The sequence below is a fragment of the Stegodyphus dumicola genome, chromosome 6 (assembly GCF_044657685.1).
Source record: "Stegodyphus dumicola isolate Sdum_Otavi_A_Nest chromosome 6, ASM4465768v1".
Lineage (NCBI taxonomy): Eukaryota > Metazoa > Arthropoda > Arachnida > Araneae > Eresidae > Stegodyphus > Stegodyphus dumicola.
Window position 1 is genome coordinate 177328168 of NC_140773.1, and position 16474 is coordinate 177344641.

General features: G+C 31.3%; 1 protein-coding gene across 3 annotated transcripts in view; it reads left to right on the top strand.

Moving 5' to 3' along the window:
* Nucleotides 1-16474, top strand: part of Uggt (UDP-glucose-glycoprotein glucosyltransferase) — a 211458-nt gene that overhangs the window by 121680 nt on the left and 73304 nt on the right. For all 3 annotated transcript variants that reach the window (XM_085819200.1, XM_085819198.1, XM_085819199.1), the window contains exons 24-26: nucleotides 3470-3606; nucleotides 6605-6694; nucleotides 11509-11694. In XM_085819200.1, coding sequence (XP_085675326.1) covers nucleotides 3470-3606; nucleotides 6605-6694; nucleotides 11509-11694 — 413 coding nt within the window. The remainder of the gene's footprint in view (nucleotides 1-3469; nucleotides 3607-6604; nucleotides 6695-11508; nucleotides 11695-16474) is intronic.

The following is a 16474-nucleotide window of genomic DNA, read 5'->3' on the forward strand; positions in this document are numbered from 1 at the left end:
GTAAACCTCAAAATTGCGACTGCAGTTTATCAGTTACAATATCAATGTCATTGTCTTTCAAAACTAAATGAAGGAAAACTGGAAATGTATTACAAAATATCTTATATCAGAAAAAGATGCATTTATTACAGCAAAAATGTCTGTGGCTTTAGCATGTAGTCACTTCATTGTTGATAGGAAATTTATGTAGTATGTAATCATGTACTCAGTGAAATCAATAACTGAGATTTATTTTTCATAACCGTTTCTTTAACAATTGCCGCCATTTTTATCCTAACCTTGAGCATTTCTTAGGGATTTCGCTATCAGGAAACATTTTTCTAAATAAATCTGCAGCATAATCCAGTGCATTCTGTGGCAGTTTGTGGTCTATTAAAATGGCAGAAAACAGGCATTCTGTTTTAATGACTTTTTGGTTCTTTATTTCCACAGAAAACTTTAGTTTTTCATTTTTTGCTTACTATCCTTGTGTTTTTGTGCTCATACATGTTTAAGAATATTGGACGTTCCACCATATGAAATCGAAAAATTGCACACATTGCAAATGTATTACATTTCCTTAAAGAAATAACAGAAGTAGTCATCTGTGTATAATTTTTGAAAAGTGCATGAATATTTTACCTTTCTTGCAGACATATCAAAGACAAATAATCGCATTTTGTAAAACTATTTCTCAAAAGCATGTGTAACTTGCATCGCTCAACCATGAGATGAAGAAAATAACAACTTTGATCTTGCTATGTGCTGATTGTCCAATATATGTCAGATAATTTGCAGTGGTGCTTTATGCTCATTAGAGAACTAGAGCAGGACATTTTTGGGCACATGTGTTTTCACACACAAGGTAGAAGTGTGCCACAGTGTCTTACTGATAAAACAACTTATTACTTTTCTTTATATGTTTCTTTTATATGTAATCTACAAAAAAAAAAAAAAAAAAAAAAAAAAAAAAAAAAAAACAAGCATTTTCAGACACCAAAAATCCCTTTTTTGGGTGCAAATAATGAAGTATTAAGCCAAGCTACATTAAAATCATGAGAAATTTTAAACATAATAGAAAGTTGGGAGAAATATGTTGTAAATTGCGTTGGTGGGGAGTTTGGTCAGAAATCGGGAGAGTTTGCAACTCTGTTATTGTGGAGGCAGCTTCTTCCTCACATTTCGTAAACTATTATTGACCATTCCTAGCTCTATGAACTGGGGCATTATTATTTTAAAAAGTACAATTTCCCTGCAAGACTTAATATCTGAATAATAGGATTTGCTATAAACCCCAGTATAGTACCTTAAGCTAGACAACTCTTCCATCAGCCTTTACTACAGGGAAAAGATAGTCTGAATTGTAAGCTTTTGCTGTTGTTTTGCATATGCAAACCTATCCTAAAGGGATGAATGGAAGTTTAATTAAATTAAACGCCAATGTAATTTTTTTAAATGAACATTCTATATTTGATTATTCCGTATTTATGGTTTTTTAAGCAGTGTGTAACTTTTGATCCTAGTCATCAGTTTAAAAGAACTTTTCTTTCATATTAACCCTTGAAAATAAGATGTGCATCTCTCTTTCCAGTTGGAAAAATTAATTTACACTCTTTTCTAATATTCATTTGTCAACATTTGGGATTTATAAAAGCATTGCAACCCATTAGCTGAAACTTGTTTTCATGCCTATACAATATTCCTGGTAGTACCCATTAGCATTTTATTAGTAGAAATTGTTTTACATCATGTGACAAAGATAGAAAAATTGGCACTATGAGATAGTAGCTGACAACTTCCCCATGTTACAAAATCAAAAGGCTGAAACATTATATCTTATAAAATATATCATGAAGAGCATTATCAGTATGTATCAGACTGTATGATGTGAATATTATTTTCTGTATGTTTGCATATATTTAGTAGAAATAGTAAAAACCTTTCTTTGAGATGAAAAATTTCAACTCTTTGGAATTCTATTATTTATCTAGAGCTTACATTCTGGATAAGAAAATTCGTTCTGAGCATGTTATTGTTATCTTTTTTTCATGTTTTCAGTATTCTGAACTGTTTAGAAATTTTACTTGTATTATTTATGCAGTTACTTATAATGCATTTGATACTATGCTCCCTTCACACAGAAAAATCTGTTTGCAAGGCAAATTCTTTCTTTAATTTTTATTCATTAACCCTCTGGGCGGCCAAGGTTTTTGCTAAGAAGTACAAATTTCCCAAAATTACTAGGAGAACAAATTGTTTTTTTGATTTTAATGCAAAAGCTTTTCTGGTATTTCATACCTGGATTTGTTTTCTTTTAATATATTGCCTTAATTCCGTTGACATATTTTAATATGCATGTATATATAAGTTCTTACAGATATCACAATAAATATTCTAGGCCGTATATATACGGCCTTGCCGCTTAGAGGGTTAATTTATATTGCCATATTAAATCAGATTCATGTTATAGGAAATGCAAGTACAGTCAAAAGTCGTTAATCCGGACTCGCCGGGACTTCAGCGATTCCGGATTATAGATCATCAGTTTAAATCTCGTAAGATGGCATGTAGAAATTCTAAAATTAAAAATATGAAACTGTAATTTATGAAATAAAGAACAATTATGATCTAAAGGGTATCAAAATTTACAAAAAAAAAGCTTAATATTTATTTGTTTACTTTATTAAACATTTCTTTCAATGTAAGTTGTTTAAGTTGCTTCATTTTATGTGATAATACTTTCTCTTTAATTCTATAAACAGACATAATTTCTTGTTCAGTTACAAAGTTCTGCTGTTCAAGTCCCGTAATTGCTGTGCCGAGAATACCGACTAACTTGTCAATCGAAATTTTTTTTTGTTTTCACTAACCTCTCTGTCACCTTCTTCATGTTTTATCCATTTTTTGCAGCAATTCCACTTTTTGTTTGATGGGCATCGAAACATACTTTCGTTTTGTAGATCCTTTGGGAGCTCCAGCATCGGAAATTCTATTTGACATAATCGAAAGTTCAAGTTTACTTTTATAAAATTGCTCTTACAGTCTGCAAAAAATAATAAGCCGCATCCAATTCGGAGATTAAGGAACAACACAATCGTCAACATTAACTGAAATAGATAATTTTAGCGTATACCATGTGTTATACATAAAACGTGCACGCGCAAACGTATTCTTCGCTTGCGCACACGAATATGCACAGTGGTAAAGGTCTTACGCGCATGCGTAAACGCCTATGTACATGTGTCAACGCGGCGCATGCGTAAACGCCTATGCGCATGTGTCAACGCGGCGCATGCGCAGAAAGTTTTTAGCTTTGAGGTCTGGATTATAGATCATTCCGGATTATGGGTGTCCGAATTAACGACTTTTGACTGTATAAATTTTAATGATTTTAAAGTAGATAAGGAACACTTATTCAGTTTTTAAACCTTTGCATATTTTGATAATTATTTGATTTCTAACTGTTTCTAATTTTATGAATTTATTTAAGGTAATTGGACCTTTTGAAGAAAATGAAGATTTTGCACAGGAAGATTTTCATCTCCTAGAAGTGAATTCTAATGGATTGTTTGGTGAAAAACTAGTTTCCCAGTTAAAAGATGGTTTTGAAAAATCAAAACTAGATAGGTATGATTTATGCATAAATGAATTTTATATTTAAAGCCACTTCTGATTAACTCTATCATTGGCACCGGAACAAAATCATAAATCTGCAAAATGTTTGTTTTTAGAAAATCTTATAAGGGATTTTTCTCAGTTGTTACCATGTGCCTTCATTATGTAATTGGAAGCATGTCCAGCTAGCAATCGGAGTTTGAATCTCGGTGAGGGTCGTGCTTAGTTTTCATGTTTCCTGCTGCAGCAGACCTAATCACTGTACAAGTAGTGACTGAACTAAGATGTAATAGACAACAATTCATCACCACCTAGATCATTCAATTGGATTCCTACCTTCCTAGTTGTCGTTTAAGTGAGGAAGAATGTAAAGGATTTTTTTTTTCCGTACCACATGCCTTCATGGCATAATTGGCAGCATGTTACTATAGTGTAAAATATTAAATAGTAATGTAGGAAATGCATGAAAAATATCAGGAAATCTGAATCATGATTTGACATGATTTTGACTGAAAATGTTAATATACTTCAGTAAAAACATATTTTAGAAAGAGAGCTATGTAATGTTATTATTGAAAAGGAGATTCAGTTATAAGGTAAAAAATGGTTTAAAGTTTTTTTTTTTTTTTTCCCCATCTTGTTATTTCCAAAATGAGTGACTTGAATAACAGTAGAAACTTTAATTTTTATTCATTCTGAATAATATGCTGTGTGTCAGGGTAAGTAATATGTTGCAAATAAAAATAACTCTATTATCCTTTAGAGCAGCAATTCTCAACTGGTGGTATGCAAGAGAAAATAGGTGGTATGCAAAGAAACAGAGTATTTTGACTATTAAATTAAAAAATTAAGTACCCCCAAATCCTGTTTAAATTTTTTCTCTAACACTCTTAAATTTATGTGATCTGAGCTTTGTTCAAGCTGAATAGCTGCTCATAGAGTTTGTAGAGACATTAGGTAATTTGGAAGCAGGAAAGATGAAAGATTGGCAGCGCCTTCACTGGGAATTGAACCACGGACCTCTGGAATACCGGCCCAATATGCAGAAACACTACACCATGAAAACACGCTAGGAAGGCGGGAGAAATATCTTATATACTTCCCTTTTTAAAGGGTGACTGGGGTTTTTACGGGACCCAATCGCCAAATCCCGGGTGTGAAGAATCCTCATCCAACACCATTTTAGTTCGGGCGCCACTGCAGAGACATTATTTTTGGAAGCAAGCAAGATGAAGAATGAGCAATTGCCTTCGCCGGGAATCAAACCACGGACTTCTGGAATACAGGCCTAGCATGCAGAACCACTACACCATGAAAGCACACTAGGAAAGCCTTATAACGTTAGCAAAAATAATCTGTTTTTACTTTTAGCCATAACAAAATTTGTCACCGATGATATTTTCAAAAGGAGTAATAGAAATGGATGTTGTATTTAATAGGAAATAAATTTAAGTTCCTATAAAAAGATAATAATATCTCATTAATTCTTTTAGATTTAATTGATTTATTATGTCTACACCTTATGTTGCCAGGCTCATATTGCTCTATTTTTAATTAGAATAAATTTTTTGCCTCGATTTGCTTACTCTAACTGCAGGTATTTTGCCTTCTGGTTGCTTTGTATTCCTAACTTTTCTATGGGATTTGTGAATATCGTCGTTTAAAGAACGTGTAAGAAATTGTTCATTTAAATATTTGTGTTAAAATAATGAAACAAACCTAAATTTTCAAAATAGAAAAATGGCTAGGTTTGACTAAAAGCTAGAAAAGTGATTATTCCCATGTAATGGATCCAGGACAATCCATTAGCATTAAGAATATTGAAAAGAAAAATTGTTTGTAGAAAATGTAGAAAGTTATTTATCATTTGGTTTTACTTAAAATGGAGATGAAATGGAGCCTCAACCTCATTATGTTGTTTGCAATAAACAATTTTCTAATCAAAGTATGAAACTCTTGTTACTAAGAAGACATCTCAAATTGTAGCCAGTCAATTGAAAGGATAAATCTGAAGAATATTTTAAGAGGAAATTATCAAAGTTCAGAAATAGTAAACATATAATGAAAACACTTTGGAAGCTAGGCCCAAATTTTGCACTAAATTTTAGGATTAAAGTATTATAACTTAAATTTTGATAATTAAAATAGTAACTAATATTTAATATAATATTTTTTATGTGTGCATACCTAATACAAATAGTCAATAGATTGTGCAAATGACAAAATATATTTTTTTAATAATCATTGTAAAATGAGGTGGGGGTACTAAAATTTTTTATTTTTTTGTTTAGATGGTACGCATTAGTCAAAAGGTCGAGAACCACTACTTTAGAGTGTGGTAAACTATTAAAACAAAAATTGATTTGGCTCTAGTGTTGTAATCTTCTTAATTCATTACAAAATAAAAAGAGGGAGAATAAGTTAATAAGAAAATAAAGAAAATTATATTTAAACATTTAGATACCTTTATAAAGTGTTTTAGATATTTATATGAAACATTTGAATGGTCAATTTCAAGATGTTTTCATTATAAATTAAAATCAAATAAAATATTTATAATAACACCATATACAAAATTGAAAAGGATATAAAATTTTTAGTTGTCTGATTAATTAAGTACCTTTGCATTGGTAAAATGCTTTCTAGAAGTTTGAAATCAAGGTATAGTTTCCCTATGTGGTTCTGTTTAAGAATGTTATTTTTTGATCAAAAAGTGCTAATACATTTTACATTTCTTAATACAAAGACATTGCAGTTGTTCATTGTTTTTCAATTTTAATTTATTGCTATTCTTTATGATGTTTTCTCTGATTCTTTTAGTATACATTAATTGGATTGTGTGAGTAACAAAGTGAGAAAATATTAGTAGAAATGAATAATTTATGTTATCAAATATGCATAATAATAGTTTTAATGTATTTTATGGTTTCAATTGTTTATTAAAGTATCAGTTGTTGAAGAATGAAGAAATTTTAAATTGTTTTTAAAAATATTCATTTAAATATTGCAGTGAAATTGTGATGAAGGTAACTTCAGTGCTTCTGTCTCAGCCACAATCAAAAATCAGACATGAAATCAAATACTTTGGAGACAAACATAGGTGAGCTTCAAAATTATATGCATGCTACTTCTAATATATATTTCAATATGTCAGCAGAATTTATTTTTTTTTCAGCGACCAGAAGTGTCAGAGTATGTCTAAACTTTTGCACAGATTTACTTTAATTTATGAAAATTTTCGCAATATAGGTTTTTAGAAACTTATTCGGGGTAATTTATTCAAATTGTTTCACAGATTTATTATAATGTGTTATTTTAATATAAATTTTGAAATAAGCAGAAAAATAATTTTGCAAAACTATGATAAAAAGCTTTATAATTCAGTGTAGTTCTTCTTTCACTCTGCATGATCCTATATCCAGTGAGATTGGATATATAGTAACTTTTGGAAATCACATCAGACCACAGTGAGTTAAATACAGTGAACCCTTTCTCAATGATTTCCTCTGAAGCACCTCTGAATGTAGATGACAACCTCTGAAAACAATGAATAATTCTGAGAACATAAATAAATATAGGTATTAATAATGTCTTTGTATTAATAACACTGTTTATGACTATTGCTTCTCATCCAAATGTGCAATATAGCAAGCGCCAAAAAAATTTAATTTCACTATCAAATTAAAGTATTTTGCATTCCTTACATCAGAGAGTTATATTTACAATTCTTAACTGTGGCAGCAATTTACAATTGTTAACTGGGATTAGTTGCTGAGTCAGAAAGTAAATATGCATATCCAATAGTTTCTGTGTCAAAGACAGATGAAACTGTAAGATTGTGTGTAGACTATTGTTACCTGAACTCTCAGGCTAAAATTGATGCCTTTCTAATGAAAAATGCCACAGACCAAATTTACCAAATGTTCAAGTACATCACTCTGATTGATCTTCTTAAAGGATACTGGCAAATATGATTAAATACTGAGTGCCAACACTTGGCTTCGTTTGTGATGCTCCAACTACAATATGCTTTTATTGTTGTTAGATTAAGAAACGTTGCTATAACTTTCTGGAGAGCTATCAACAAACTTCTGACCAAACATAAAGGCAATGCTGTGTGTTATATTGATGATGTGAATTGATGATATATTTTCCAGTGACATATTTCCTGTTGATTGTAAGATGATTAAAAGTTAATAACTTTTGAAAGGGACCTCAATAAAATAGAACGTGATGATAAAGAAATGTGTGCAGATAGTTTGTCAAATTATTCTTGCAAGAACATGCTTGCTAGTGATGGTTCTAATGATGATGAAATTGTGCGACTTCCTAAGACTGTTTTCTGACCAAGAATTTCAAGCAGTTCTAATTCAAGGACACAGATTCTGATGATTCGATTCTGAAGGAGAATGGTCATCAGTATAGATAATCTGGCAGTCTTGGAAGAGTTTTTAAACCAATAAGGAATAAAATAAATATAGAAAATATTCTGTATTGTGTAGCATATATAGTGTATACGCTGCACTAAAATATCAAATTTATCACCGAAAGCACCACAAAAATGGCAAACATGAAGCAATGAAACTACACCAATCTATTCGTAGCTCCAAGCTGCAAGGACATATAGGGGTATGTGTTCAATGACCATGATGCAGGCCCGTAGCATGTTATTGCATTTCAGATAATGGTTATTTTCTGGATATTTTGTGGACGACAATAAGCAGTATCAATCCCATGCCAGACCAAGCCGATTACAGATTGAAGTGACTCTCATCTGAGAATCTTATGCAAGTCATTACATTCAATCAGACAATTGCAGATGGATGTATGGGGCTGTCTGAGCAATGGGACTCGCACAACAGATCTACCGGGCATATAGTCCTCCTCCTTCCAAATGTGGGGCAGCAGTTTTTTTTTTTTTTTGGAGGGGGGAGATCTGTTCTACACCACCAAGGAACTCATTTACCACCAGCTAAGCTTTGATGTGCTGGTTTTGTTTTGCTGATATTGCAATATACCTGTGTCCTGCAGGCATCCAGGGGCACTGTATGGAATTGATATCCAGCTTTTTTTTTAAAAAAAGGGGGAGTATGATTCTCCAAGGAGACTTTCCATGGCCAAGAGGAGATATGCATTATAGCACATTATGAGAACTAGAAAAAAGAAAATTACATTGTGACAGTGTTGTGTGCACTTGAGAAAATATGCAGTGTAACATGGTAGATGTATAAATTTGACAATCTTCTTTTTGACAAAGGAAAGTTCTTTGAAAGATAAGATACTTTAAAACTTCATTAATTTTTTTACTTTTAAGAAAGTGTTTTTACTTTTTAACACTTTAACAGACAATGGTTTTGTCACAAAGCAGAAGTAGTTTTGTGTACTAATTGCAAAAAATTGCCTGCTGTATGGTGAAAGTTTGGCGAGAAAACACACGCATTAGATGTTAAGATGATTACCTTCACAGACCAAAATTGTCTAAAACTTTAAGTGATTATCTTGGAGAGGGTTCACTGTCTTATAGTTTTCAAGCATTTTTAATTTATAGATGCAGTACAAAGTATTCCAAAACGTGGACATCCAATAACCGTACCTCCTGACAACCATCAATTTTTTTTTTTAAAGAAATTTTTTGTGAAAAGGGAGAAAGAAATAGATTCTGAGTTAGCACAAACATAATGCTTCACACATGTGAAATTTTTTTCAATAATATAGCATGTGGAGGTCCTGATTCTTAATTAATTTCAGCACTAAATAAAACATCTCGATATTGATCAGACTTGTGCAGCAATGTTTAAAGCAATTACGGTTTTAAATAAAAGCAACTGGAGATTCAAACTGCATAGTAACCTTTTATGCTGATATTAAGCTTGGCAGCAATTACAAACTTAAGTTGTGAAGTGTAGAATGAATTGACAAGGAGAAAACGGAAATTTCTGAAAGTAGATTTTGTAAATGATATTCAGAGGCAAAATTCATAGGCCATTTAGTGCTGTTTGAATTAAGAATAACTTCAATAAGCCTTAAGAGTACTTTTCCATTCTGTACCTGCACATTTTTTGGTGCTTGACAGATATGATCAATATGTGTGTGCTTGCCATCTATAAAATATTCCTGTAACTAGAAATTATTTACTATTAAAGAACCTGTCAAAGGGCATGGCTGGTGCATAGTGGAAATGTCTTTAAGTATATGCGGGAATTCATTTCATCGGAACTCAGATAAGCCTTAAGCATATGCCAGAAATATATAAGTATAATAAGTAAAATTATTTTACATATGCCAGAAATATATGTAAATATAATAAATAAAATTATTTTAACTGAGATTCAAATTCCTCAGAACAACATGTTTTTAGCTGCCAGTCTCATGATGCATCACCAGTAGTGTATAGCAGACACTCACTAAGTTTATGATGATAGCAAGGAATTTGAAGTTTTTTGCATATTACAAACAAAAGTGAAATTTTCCAGTTAATGGAATTTGTGAAGGAATATGGAGAAATGATAATAAATGAAGATAATGTAACAGAAATATTGAATATGATGACAATGCTTCAAATCAATTAATGAACGAACAGTGAAATCTGTAACCAAATTTCATGAAATTGGAACATGAGAAAAGAAAAAGAAATTTATCATTAAAACAAAATTTGCATGAAAGCCGAGAAAAAGTTTTCTTGCACATATATACTTACAAGTTTTGGTTATCAGCATTTTTAATTATTTAACACACTTCTGTAATCAGAGTTGCTTTGCTACCTGGAAAACTGGTAAAAGTCAGAGAATTCGAAAATTGACCAAAAAAGTCAGGGAATTTAAATATTGTAGTCAATATCTGGAAAAGCCAGGGAATTTCGTACAGCTAACCCCTCCCCCAAAGAAAACTCGATTTTTTGCCCCCAGGGATCTCTTTCTTAGTGAATTATGTAACATGTGAGCATCATTCAGGCAGCTGGCATAGAGCCAATTTTTGCAGCTCCAATCAGATTGTCTTTTAGAAGGGCAAAGCAAGCTTCCAGCAACTTTAATTTCCAGTAACCTCGGCAATCGAGAGACTTGCATGCGCATGTGCAGCGCATGTTGAATGGAAGAAAATATCTTCCCATTCTCATATAAAACAAAATCGGTTTAATCCTGGTTTATGGTACGCAGGGGATTTGGCGACATTATGATCAGCAGTAAACGGGTGATTTAGGTGTTCGCAACAATTTTCAAAATCATGCCAAGGCCGTACTGTATACTAGGATTTTGCCACAAAATATTTTAAACTGTATTATTTAATGTGGCTTCTTCCTTCTAAATTTATTTATTAATTTTTTCGAATTTGAGACAATTTTCTCTGACATACTCCTGAAACTAATTCTAGCATTATGATGGCATAACATCACGAAATTTAATGCACATATTTGTAGCTTATGTATATTTTTTGCTCCTAAATAAATATAAAATACCTGCATTTATTTAAAAATATCATTCAATAGATTTCTTTTGTTCGTGTAGCTGCAAAATGTCTGGAAAAAAAAAAAAAAAAAAAAAAAAGGAAACCTTATTTTAAATCCAGATTGGTCAAATTTTCAATCTTCAGTGGCGGAAAAAAGCTCCTATTATAGTTATAAAAGTAATGTTTTGGGGATTATATGTAAGTCATATGTAATTGACAAATTTTATGTTTTCAAATGTTACCATAATTAATTTACCTCTCAGGACAGCCAACGTACACTATGCAGATAAACTGGAATATTTTCAAAACATACCTGAAATACCTGGAGTCAGGGAACTTTTAGTCAGGGAATTTCATTCTCCTGTTTGAGTGACAACCCTGTGTAATATTAAATCAGAAAGCTATAGCAAAGAAACTTTATTATATCAAGTAATGACTTTTTAAACCAATAATCATTTTCTCTTTCGCTAGTGCTGTTAAAATACCTGCTGCTGATACAGATGAACCAGCTCATGAAGTTGTTATAATAGTGGATCCAGTATCAAAAGGGGCTGCTAAGTTATCATCAGTGCTCATGGTTTTACAGAGGGTTATAAATGCTCACTTCAAAATTTTTTTCAACTGTGTGGATAAACATTCAGCTATGCCTTCAAAAAGGTAAGAATAATGTTCCTTTTGTTTATTATTCACATTCATTTTATTCTGATGATATTATAAAAGTGATGCTAAAATGCAGAGTTATATAAGCAAGTTTTAAATAATTAAATTTAAAAGTAAGGCTGAAGTTTAAGTGTTCAGTCAGTGCCTGATGGTGTAGAAAATGATTTACTTGTTTTTCTATGCATTATATCCAATGCTTTCACTACATTTAGCACTTTGATCTCTCAGGTGTCAAATTCCAGTGAAAAAAAAAAAAAAATGTTAGTTTTGGAACTATTTTATAAAACTTTATACTGCTATTATCACTGCAATGTGAAAAATACAAATGCTGTTTCATTTCTTTCTCTATCACTGTTTTTTATTGTTATTATTATTATTATTATTATTATGGAGCAGTTATGATGAATACAGTGGGTACTTGAGAGGTTAAAATTTATATTGTTTAATAGCAGTAGGGAGAACCAAAGCCTAATGTGCAGGGGGAAAAAAAAAAAAGCATCCAATTTGACCCCCTTCCCCTCTCTCTCTCTCTCTTTTTTTTTTCTTCTTCATTATGTCTGTATGTACAGACAGAAGAAAGAGCTCTTTTTTCCAAAATAGAATGGATTTTTTTATGAAGTCTGTTTGTACATATGTATCTGGCATGACTCAAAAACGATTAGCCGTAGAACATTGAAATTTTGTATGTGGGACTGCTATAATATCCAATTGTGCAGTTCCCTTTTCTGTTGCAATCAGCAGTACGAGAAGTATATATATATCCATTTCCATATTTGGCTTAAAAGTCCTTACCTGCTTTTTATTTTTGCACTTGTTGGTCATAGTCACATATTTCCAGTTACAGAAGTGTTTTAAATGAAGAAAATGTTCATTTTTTGGAAAGTATTCATTTCATGTCAAATTAAAAAAAAAAAAAAAAAAGAAAATTAGTTTTGGACAAATAACGAAATCTAATATTTAGTGTGGTTTTCCGATTCCTATACTTATATTTGGGAAAGTTTAATACTCATTATGAAAATATAAAATTATAAGAAGTTTGACTGATAAAAAATTGTCTGGGATATTTAATTTCAAATTTTGCAGTTTTTGATGTCATTTTTCAATTTGTCTTGAGGGATCTGTTAATTAAGTTAGAATAATTCAAGGAAGTGAGTTTAAATGAAGTGCAGCAATATTTATACATGTATGTATGTAATTTAATAGGACATACAAGGAAGTCATGGTGTCCATATCAGATTTTTCTTCAAAGTTTTCCATGAGTTTTTGTTTATTGATCTTCCAGAGATAGATCAACAAATTGGCATAATTAGCACTTGTTATAAGCTTATTGTTAGCATAATTAAGACAGTTTGGTTTTAGAGTTTGAACAGAAGAAGAGTCGGGACAGTTAATTTCTTTCTATATTTCTAATTGGACCTGACTCTAAAGCTTCATTCAAAAGATTGCTGTTTTCTATGCATCATGCATGAGACTGCTGTGTAGGAAAATTTCTTCAAGCAATCCTGCAAATATAAAAATAAATGGTTTTTCAATGAATACTGTATAATCAGAATGTAAAACAGTTCTTATAAGGAATATTATTAGCATATGTGTTTTATATTTAATAAATTAATTTTTCATATTATATTGCAAAATATTCAATAAATTTTTTAAATCATTATTTTTTAGAAAATAAATAGGACTAGTTGTTTAGCCTTATAGTGGTATAAAATTTCCAATATTTTATCGTGTATTGAGGAGTATCATGTAGCCTATAAAGATATTAAGAAAAAAGAGAATAAGGCATAAATTTAATTAAAAACATAATGGTTTGTGTAATCATCAGGTCACATCTCCCAGAAGCAACTGTGAGATTAACTAAGCAGATTCAAGATGCATTGGGCTTTGACAGAAAAACTGTGCTAAACTGTAATTAGCTAAAGCTTGTTGGCCATGGGGCAGGGGGAGACTTATTCACACAAATTTTCTTGCTGATCACAAACTATCATGATTAAAATTAAAATGTAAGAATATTGCTGAATTTTAAAGGAAAGCATCATTTGTAGTCCTTCCTCCATTTTTCTAGAAGGGTGAGAATAGCCTCATTCCTTATTTAGCATCAACAAGCTGTAGATCAATTAAACCAAATTCATGCCAGCATTGCATCGTTTTTTAAAAACATTTTCTCTTGGAAAGTACTCGTGACAGTGTTTGTTCATGTCATATTAATTTTTACAATATTCTGTATAATGCATTTGATAGATTTGCCAAGATATTATACAGAAGCAATCTCGTTATTTCTGAGCATGTAGTGTTTTTCTTAAAATTCACAAATGTTTCAGTTTTTCATGCAATGAAACTATACATGATAGAAGATGTAGGATGAAAATGCTAACAGCTGTTGATAAAAATGTTAGAATAAAGCTGGGGCTCTAGGTCAAGAGAAGTCACCTGCGTTTTTATTTAACAGAAATCACCAGAAGATAGAGACAAGCTGTGAATAGTAATAGTCTCTTTGATGTGATGAAAAAAAAACATAATAATCAATAATAAATAAAAAATTTTTAATCAATCTCTTGATGTCAAAAACATATTTTATTACCAAAAGACATCAGTAAATTAATGGCACTGTATTCAGGGAGGCTGACTGATATCCAGGTATTAACTTAAAAAAAATAATAAATAAAAAAATTTAAAAATATATCCGAAAATTTTGAATTTACTAATTTTGTTTTTAACTTTTTTTTTTTTTTTTTCTAAGTCAATGCCGCAAGTGATAGCTGACTAAACCAAATCCCTGCGAGGTTGATTTATCAGATTAATTCTTTTTTTTTTTTTTAACTAACAAATGCTAGATAGTTCTTATTCATACCTTAAAATATCTGCATCTTAAAACTATTTGATTCAGACATTTACTGACAGTTTTCTTGAGTGCCCATACTTGAAATCTCTGTATATTGTGGGCATAGTTAATGATGAGTATATTTGTCCTCTGTTTCGAACTGAAATTTATCATGCACACTACATGAAAGATTAAGTTTCAGCGGTCTTGTATAATGATATGCTTTTAACCAGTAATAAGTCAGCATTTCTCAAGAGCAACTCATTTTAGTTGCCATTCCTAAAAAAATAAAAGTAGCGGTTTCTTAAATTTTTAGAAAATTTGAGCAAGATTGCATTAAAAGGAAATTAATGTTAGATAAAAATTAAATTTGTTAGTAATGTTTCTTGCTACATATAGATAAAACTATATTACATATAGATTTATCTATATTACATATAGATAAAACTCTAAGTAATTGTTATTGAGATATGCAACAGTATCAAGTAAAAAAAAAGTTAATATTTCTGGTGTGATAAAAAATTAAATAAATAAAAATTACTTAGTACTGTAATAATAAAAGCTAGAACATGCTAGATGAAAAGTTTGAATTTGACATTGAACTTAATAATTTGGCTAGATATTGTAATTTATTCTAAACATAGTTAATGGATTTATTTTGCAGAAAAAGCAAAAAATGGTGAAAATTGAAATGTGTTGGTTTCATGTCTGTTTTATTTCAGTCTGAATAAATTTATTATGGATTTTAGGAAGTTTTGCATCTTTCTAATCCTCCAAGCAGCCAAGGTTGTAACCTTTAATTCCTAAAGTTCTTAGAATTATCATGGGAAAGGTGGATTTGCTTGATTATTATTAAAAAATGCATCTACCAAATTTGTATTGAACTCTTTTCTCTCACTCTACTACATTAAGTCGGAATATGTTTCAAAATGCATATGCACTGATGGAAAATAAATTCTAACACCAAGAAAAAATCAGTTTAGAGGAATTAAATGTAGGCAAAACATTTGTCTAGGTAACATTTATTTTATTGATGTTTCAATGTCACAAACTAATATGCATGAAGAAAGCCATTTCAGATATGAAAGAGTGATGTATTCATAATTGCTGTAGTCACCATGATGTTGATTGCAAGCATACAGATATGCATTCATTGCATCATACAAGTGCCATATATCATTTTGTGGACTGTAGTTCCATGCCTGGTGCACTTGGTCAGTCAAGTCAGCAATGGTCTGTGCTGGTTATAGATGTTGCTAGATTTGCCATCTAGTCATGTCCCATGTGTGTTTGTTGGGAGAAAGATCAGGTGAGGCAATGTGTTAAAACTCCTTTGAGTATGTGGAATGATAGCAACAGTATGGAGACTAGTGTTATCTTGTTAGAAAATGCTCCCTATAGTATTTTAAAGAATGGCAGCACAACCAGTGCAATCACTCATTTAATGTACAAATTTGATATCAAGGTGTGTGAGATAAGGATAAGAGTGCTCCTGCTGTCATAAAAAATTGCTCCCCAGACCATAACTTGTAGTATAGATCCAATGTGTTCAGCTTGATTCCAAGTGCGTGCTTGGCCTCCTTCTAATCAACATATGGCCATCAAACAGTTCTCATTTGAGAACAGAACAAATATCCATTTCACCCTCCACTGAGATGTAGCTTAACACTTTTGAAGTTGTAGTTGGGGTGATTTGGAGTTAGTGGTATGGCTACTATGGAGCATCTGGCTTAAAGCTGTCTCTCAAGTTGTAGAGACATTATGTATTTTTTTAGAAGCAAGCAAGATGAAAAATAAGCAACGGCTTCGCCGGGAATTGAACCATGGACCTCTGGAATACGCATCCAGCATGCAGACCACCACACCACAAAGGCATGCCAAGAAGGTGGGAGAAATATTTTATAAAGTAAGTGATTTGTTACTAGTTGGTACATCACTACCGTGCCAACAAAAGCT